The sequence below is a fragment of the Colias eurytheme genome, chromosome 12 (assembly GCF_061535395.1).
Source record: "Colias eurytheme isolate Ceu_HAF_F1 chromosome 12, ilColEury1 Martin Lab GWU primary, whole genome shotgun sequence".
Classification (NCBI taxonomy): Eukaryota; Metazoa; Arthropoda; class Insecta; order Lepidoptera; family Pieridae; genus Colias; species Colias eurytheme.
Window position 1 is genome coordinate 7,477,674 of NC_142991.1, and position 7,804 is coordinate 7,485,477.

The 7,804-nt window shown below is 34.2% G+C and overlaps 1 protein-coding gene across 1 annotated transcript; it reads right to left on the reverse strand.

The window, feature by feature from the left end:
* Window positions 1-5,486: 5,486 nt before the first annotated feature.
* On the reverse strand, window positions 5,487-7,050 carry LOC149904153 (uncharacterized). The gene is made up of 2 exons (XM_090108213.1): window positions 5,654-7,050; window positions 5,487-5,569 (listed from the first exon to the last, which is right to left on the reverse strand). The coding sequence occupies exons 1-2, from the start codon at window positions 7,029-7,031 to the stop codon at window positions 5,487-5,489; spliced, it is 1,461 nt and encodes a 486-aa protein (XP_089964339.1). The 5' UTR covers window positions 7,032-7,050.
* Window positions 7,051-7,804: the final 754 nt, after the last annotated feature.

The following is a 7,804-nucleotide window of genomic DNA, read 5'->3' on the forward strand; positions in this document are numbered from 1 at the left end:
GATGGACGTGACAATATAAATACACCGCCGCGCCGGTGCAAAATACTTGAACTGGTCGTTTCTCACCCTTAAAAATACCTTTTTTTGAACCAAGGTACAAAAAATAGACACAGAACAATGGATAGAATAATAAATATTTAGATTCAAGTTTAAAAATATATAATAACTAAAAAAACATGTAGTTTTTCTTCATTTTCATAAACTTATTACACTTGGAACTGGGACCCCCTGTAATATATACATGACATAAAGAAAATCCAAGTTTTCCACGAAAGATTTTTTTTACCATTTTTTTAAATATCTATAATTGTATTAGAACAGATACAGCTAATTTTTATTAAAAAAGAAAGAGAAAAAAATCCTGGGTCTCAGGAGGTTAAAAACAATTCCATTTCACAAATACAAAAGATAAGTAATTGATGTATGAACTTCTATTTAATATGTCTGCACATTTGGGTGCAATGGTTATTATTTTCTAAAAATGCATTTTTAACAAAAATCATTAAACCTAAAATTAATAAAATAACAAGAAAAAATCACACCTTCCGTTTGATCGAAGACCTACGAAACGCCGATCAAGTCTACCAATATGTATAATATTATAAAGTAGCTATATTAATTATAAAGATTATTTTTCCGACCCAAATATCGACCAATAGAATTGCACCATTCGACGTCACGTGGTACAACCTACATGGTATTATACTGATAATTTTTTGAAAATTTTCTCTGGTCGTTGACGTCAAACTGACAGGTTCAATTCAATTGTGAAATTATTGGCCGACATTTGGGACTGAAAAATAATCTCCCGAATACCACACGAGCTTCAAAATTATCTGGCATTTCCCTCAAGGTACCCTGCAAACAAATAAAGTCTTCAAGTTTTTCAGGAAAAATCGAATTTTTTAACTTGAAAAGCTTGACTCCTTCATTTGTTTGCAACGAACCTATTGGAAAATACCCGATAATTTTGAAGCTCTTGTGGTATTATAAGTGATTAATTCGAAAGTTATAGTAATCTAACTCACATTACTAATCGCTTATTATGATTTTGCATGAAAATAATAGGTACTCTATAACAATTATATGCTGCAATTTTCAGTAACTTTCGTTGTTGACTGTACTACGAAAGCACAAAGGATCCGCAGTAATAGTTTATAAACTGTTTCCAATACTAACGGTAAAATATATCAATCGTCACGTTCGAATTGCTCGGTTTTATGATTTCCTGTAGTTGATAGTCATTATTTTTATTACAGGTGACAATAGGGTTGGCAAAAAAGGTAAATTCGAATTCATTTTTCATTTAAAATTGTTCGTAAAAATATGCCAAGACTACGATTCAGATATGATAAAATTTGTATAATTAACCCTTAGTTTAGAGCTTAAATAAGTAACTGTTAATAAATACAAGACAAAAGTACAGGAACATACTCAGTAAAATACGCATTTAACCGCAACAAGCATTAACAATAAATTCATATTTTATCGGTGATATTAAATTGAATATATTTCCAATAAATTTTCAACTTTACAACAAAATCGTCGAAAAGTTTACCAAATATAAATTGAATATTTTAATTTAGTGACAGCCCTAACTGACAGGGGCCCACGAACAACAATGTAGCATTCATTGATATTCAGATCGGTAGCGATAAAATGAATTACCTTATCACCGTACATGGTGTTACTGAGAAGAATCATTCTATGAAGAGAAATGCTTCGTACTAACATTTTAAGTAACAATTACTGTTTTAATTGCATACCGCAAACGTTAAACTGGTATGTGGGTAAAGAATATTAGAAAAAAAGAACTACGAAAATTATTATTTGTAATCGGCATTTTTAACTTTCGTTTTGATATCAAACACATGTTTATTGTTTTGTGAGCTATTAGCAAAAAATAAAAAAGCAAATATGAATAACAAATAATTCAAAATACAAGTATTCATTTTATTTACAGAAATTTGGGTGATTTCGAGCTTTACGGCCGGTTTCTGACTTGAGTATTTGACGTTAAGAACGTCTCGTCAAAACCATACTTAACTCCTGCTTAAATATTTTTTTTTTGTATCTGACATAAGCTTTCTCAGTGATCCATTTTCAATCCAGAAACTTTATGCAAATAATTAAATATCATACAATTTCATTTACGTTATGCTTGTGGGTGGTCCGCATGCGATTCTTGGAAGTTACTAAATGACACCTTCTTTGTTGTACATAGTCTTGAACTTTACATAAGTATTATCCATGGACCACAAATTATAAATAGGTAGTGATTACGATAAAAAGTCATCTGAAAAAGTTATTCAATGACCAACACTTACGGCCTATATGCAAATAACAACTCCTTACGAAGATTTGAATCGAAATTATTTTGGATAAATATAAATTCTAGAACAGTAACTAAATGAATGTATTTGTTGTCATGACTAAATATGGCTAAATATTTCAAGTCTGAGTATTTCGCAATATTGTCGCACTACGCGGGTCACGATCGTCCGAATTCATAAGCGACATAATAATAATAATATTACAATAGTCATTATTATGTACTTATCAATCACGTTCAAAGGGATAAGGGTTGGTATAAATTAATAACCTAATCTCTGATTAATTATCAAACTTTATATCGTAATAGTTTGTGAGGAATAACATATTGTTATATCTATAGGTACTGAATTAAAATTATTTAATTAATTGATTGTCTTGAATGATTTGGGCTTCGGCGAAAAATATTAACAACATACCTATATTATATTATAGAACGGAGATTCACGTTCACATATTATATTTTATGCTAAAAATATATGAATTATAAAATATTACTGAATAAATAAATGTTTAATTAATATGTACTTTTGTAAATGTATAATTCCATAGTTCATAATAATATCTTCTGTCCTCTTTTTTTCTTAATAATCTTTTATGAAATATGAATTTCAAATAGACAAGACTTCAGCACCTACTAGCATGGTAGGTATTTTATCTTTAGTAATGTAAAACAACGTTTGAAGAGCGTCAATATGGTCTGAAATTTTCAGATAATCCCGTGTAAACTCAAACAATTGTTGTTTCAACCGAAAATGCGGTAAACACGGATATGTGTTCTTTGTTACGTACTTCGAAATGTTGGAATTTACTTCTTGTTTGAGTTACAAACTTTGCTGCTTCAATGTTCCCGATATTTTATAGGTCAATGAAAATGTGAGTGAATTTTGTGATCGCTTCAGTCTTCAGACCAATATTTTGATTTCCATTTGGGTAATAAGAGATTAAGTTACGATGTAACAAATGTGTTATTATTGTCTTACTATAAATAATAATAACGACCCCATCGCCCACGGGTGGAATATCTATTGTCTACGTGACAATAGATATTCCACCCGTGCAATCAGTCAACCCGCAGGACACCTTGTGGCGGGGTGTCGGGGAGTAGCGACCCCGCGGGAACCGAGCGCTCCCGGGGGAGGCCCCTATCTTCATCTCCGGCTCGCCTTTACCGGCCGGTCGGAGTGAAGCCTGACGAGGACAGGACCCCCCACCTCTGGCTTGCCTTAACCGGCCGGCCAGAGTGGAGTCGCGAGAGCTTTTAGCTCGAAGGGTGGATGCGAATCGTAAGTGGCGAGTGGGCACGTGATGCTGGACCCTCAGGGAGCGCGTGATCGTCGTTTAAAGTCCAGGGACGCCTCTCCACCCTTAGCTGCTCACAATATGTTGCCCCCTTGTCGCACTATTGCAGCGACTTATTTCGGGGGCCCATACAGTGAGAGGGCGAGTCACCACCTGCCAACATATTTTTACTTTCTTTTAGTAGAAAGGCAGGTGCCATAGTTTCCCATAGTCCCCAATACCAGTCCATTTAGCATCCCAATCCATAGCCCAATTTTTAAATTTCCATACCCTGCAATAGTCCTACATCGGCCGCGGACTGCCTAGGGCTGTATCTCTATAGTGCAGTCATGGGCAGGCTGCGGCTGGTGTCCCACAACACATTAAAATTCTCGAAAGGGCCTCTGCGTGTTGGATCCGTGTCCCCACGTAAGCCTTCCAAAGATCCGGGTACCGTCCTTCTGGTGGTACCCGAGTATTATGGAACAGAGAAACATAAATATTGTAGCTACTTCTTTGCACATGCGGGTGTTGGTATAATTAGTGAATTTTAATTCGTTTTAATTAAACAGTTTGGCGACGAATAGTCATAAACTATTTAATAATTTAGTTATTAAATAGTTTATGACTATTCGTCACATCTAGTAAAAGAAGGCACATGTCCGGGCTTTATCTGATTAAAAGTATCTATTATTAACATAATAATGATCCATTGTGTGAAATTATATAATTAGATCAATAATTAATAGAGACTTACTACAAAATACAGTACATTCAAATGATTCTAAACCGAGAAACGCTGTAGTTCCCATGGATTTTAAAATATTATGTACGTAGGTACTATATGAATCAACTAAGAATAGAATGGACTTAGCGCCATATTATGACGTCATTGTTCTAATTCCAATCATTAATTTATGCTAAACAGTAACGTTTGTTTGATGAGCACCAAAGAGGCGTATTTTTCATAACATTTTTTCATTTAAAAGTAACGTAAAGGTCATTGACATTCCTATTCATAGTTGGTTGTACAAAGCTTTTTTGCTAGAGGATTGGGATAAACGGCCAAAACTAATTGCACTAGTTCCAAAGCACAACCCTATAAACATTTCAAATTATCAAAGTGGCACATCGTGGGACATGGAGACCGCAAATTAAATTCAGTACGAAATTTAGCGGCGGTGAGGTAATTGTCTAATTTTATATACGCTTAAAAAGATACTAGGTTTCCGCCCGCGGCTTTGCCCGCGCAGTCAAAGAAAAACCCGCATAGTTCCCGTTCCCGTGGGATTTCCGGGATTGCGTCATTTTCCCGGGATAAAAAGTAGCCTATGTCCTTTCTCGGGTATCAAAATATCACCATACCAAATTTCATGAAAATTGGTTCAGTAGTTTAGGCGTGATTGAGTAACAGACAGACAGACAGAGTTACTTTCGCATTTATAATATTAGTATGGATTAGTGCAACGCGACACCACATTTATTTGCGATGGCGCTTCATTATTCATAGAGATACGTTTCAGCGAGATAGGAAAAATAATAATGGAGCTATTCGTGTTATGTGTTTTTAGATTGGATTTATTTGCAGCTGAAAATTAGAAAGCATTGTTATTTTTGTATAACAATGACAGAGAAAGTATTGCGAATTATGAACACTAATAATAATTTAATCTATAATAAAAGGATATATTTACGATTTTATAAACAAAATTACAATATCATTTTATTGCCCGTACTATTCGATCAAAAAAATAGGATCGACTTTGCGCCATCCTCTGACGTCATAGCTGTCAATTCAAACCACGTAGGTAAGGTGAGCAAAACAAGATGTTTTTCTAATAAATTTTATTTACAAAAAAAAATTAAGAACAAAATTAATCAGAATCCGCTTCAATTCCGCTCATCCCAGCATCACTGTCCGAGTAGTCATCGCCGTCGTCATCACTACTGCTATCCCCTGTAAAATTAAATTATTGATAAATGTAGGTATTGTTTTATTTATACCGTCAAATAATATATAAAATTAAAGGCACATTGTTACCTGTATTTATAAATGAACTAAAGTTATCATCGTCTTCCAATATCTCTCTCTGCCGGTACTCATTTTCGATTCGTTTAACATGATTTAATTCTTTCTTCCAGTCGTCACTCGTAATAGAAGCAATTGCTTCTAGAATCAAACCTTCCATTTCACTTTCCAAATGTTTTACATTTTTGGCTGCCACTCTACGCTTTATTAGGTGCCAAATAAATTCAATTGGATTCAAGTCACAATTGTAAGGTGGCAGCCTCAAGACTTCAAAACCATGGCAATTTAACATATTATCAATAACATAGTTTTTTTCAGGTTTGTGCTTTTTTATTAACTCATACAGCTCCGCTTTCGTGAAGTTTTCGTCGAATTCTATATTATTCTCTGTTAACCATGACTGCATTTCTTCTTTTTTCGCGGTCATATTCGGAGGCTTAGAATACTCCATGTTGTGGTAAGGTGCATTGTCCATTACGATTATAGAATTTTTCGGAATATTGGGTATTAAGCTTTCATTAATCCAATTTATAAATACGCCACCATTCAATGTGCCCTGGTTATCACCCGTTTTTAATTCGGACTTGAACATGAAAAGTGCTCCGTCTATGAAACCGTCTTCACCCCCCGCGTGTGTGATAATCCAACGTGGTTTTGCGCTATAATTTTTTTTGATACCAGATACTATGCTTGTTTGCCAAAATTTATTCCCAGCATACAGAGCGTGAATCCATGTTTCACCTAAATATATGATTGGTTTCTTTTCAGCTCCCATCGCATCGTTTTGACGAATACGTCTCAAATATTTTGCACGCCAAGCTGCAATATAAGTTCTTTGTATAAGAGCAAATCTATTACTCGGACACCTTCTAAATTTGTATCCTAATGACCCGACCAATATGCGTCTTAATGTATTTTTACTACCTGGATACTGTAATTCTTCCTTAGCAGTAGCAAATATTTTATTTAATGTTGGCATTTCTTTTTTAACCGTGTAAATTGTATTTATGATGTTGTGTAGTGCTGCAATTTCAAAACTTTCGCAAACTACTGATTTACCGCGAACTTTTCTTTTTGGTGTCGTTATCTTACTACTGCTAGCCTGCGCATCTCTCGTCTCGCGTCGGATTCGTGTTAACGTATTTTTATTTATACCAGTAGCCAAATGAACTCGCTCTCCCACTTTATTTGAATTTTGCAGCGTTTGCAAAATTTTAACGTAAACTTTATGATTCAAAATTATATTTCCTTCTGGTCCACACAGAATTCGTGCTTCCTTTAATCGTTGTATCAATTCTAAATTGTGCTGTTTCTCGTTCTCAAAGTATTTGTCCACATTGTGTATAATCTCCCGAGCTCTTCCATGTAAAACAACGCCCTTTTTACTCATTTTTGAGTAAAATGCATAACACAACAAAAACAAATACCAATAATAACAAATAGCAACTTAACTATCAGAAAAACAATAACCTAACAAAAATTATTAGAAAAGAAATAATATAAGTCTACAAACACGTTGTGCGCTCAGCACACTACACGGCAAACTAACATCAAGATGGCGTCCTGCGTCATGGCGGCTAGCGTCCTTCCACGCAGATTGCGCAGCCAACGGCAAAAATAAGAATGGGAAAGGGGCAAGGGTATTTTTACGAAAAGAAATAATAATTGTAATACATTAAACAATATAATATATTAACTAAATAAATTATTCCTTTTATATTTTGTAGATAATTTAGGTAAGCAAAGCAATAACTTTTAGTATTTTATTTATGTATGAGTGAGACAAACATATTTTTGTAATGACACATGAAGGTCATTAACATTCCTATTCTTGGTTTAATCGCATAGTATGATTTGCGCATTTGCTTCACAGGTCAGATCGATATTTTTTACCTGCAAATAGGGTATTAGTATCCAGTGGTATCCATTAATATGATTGATCGATTTATTATTGCTAGACTTACTGTAGTATCCCGCTTATAACGCTTACTTTAAACCAGCTTAAGAGCTAATGAATGCAGTGTGTCAAAATCTAAATGTAAATAAATTTCATTACACAATAAGCAATCGCAAATCAATTCATAATTGTATAAAGCAAGAGTTAAGTATTAAACTTTCTCACATTGAGAAGAATATTAACACAATTAGAACCACGCCTCAAGC

Coding starts and splice junctions, on each gene's coding strand:
- LOC149904153 (XM_090108213.1), bottom strand. CDS start 7,031: ATGAGTAAAAAGGGCGTTGTTTTACATGGAAGAGCTCGGGAGATTATA. Junction 5,570..5,653: donor TAGTTCATTTATAAATACAG/GTAACAATGTGC, acceptor TTAATTTTACAG/GGGATAGCAGTAGTGATGAC.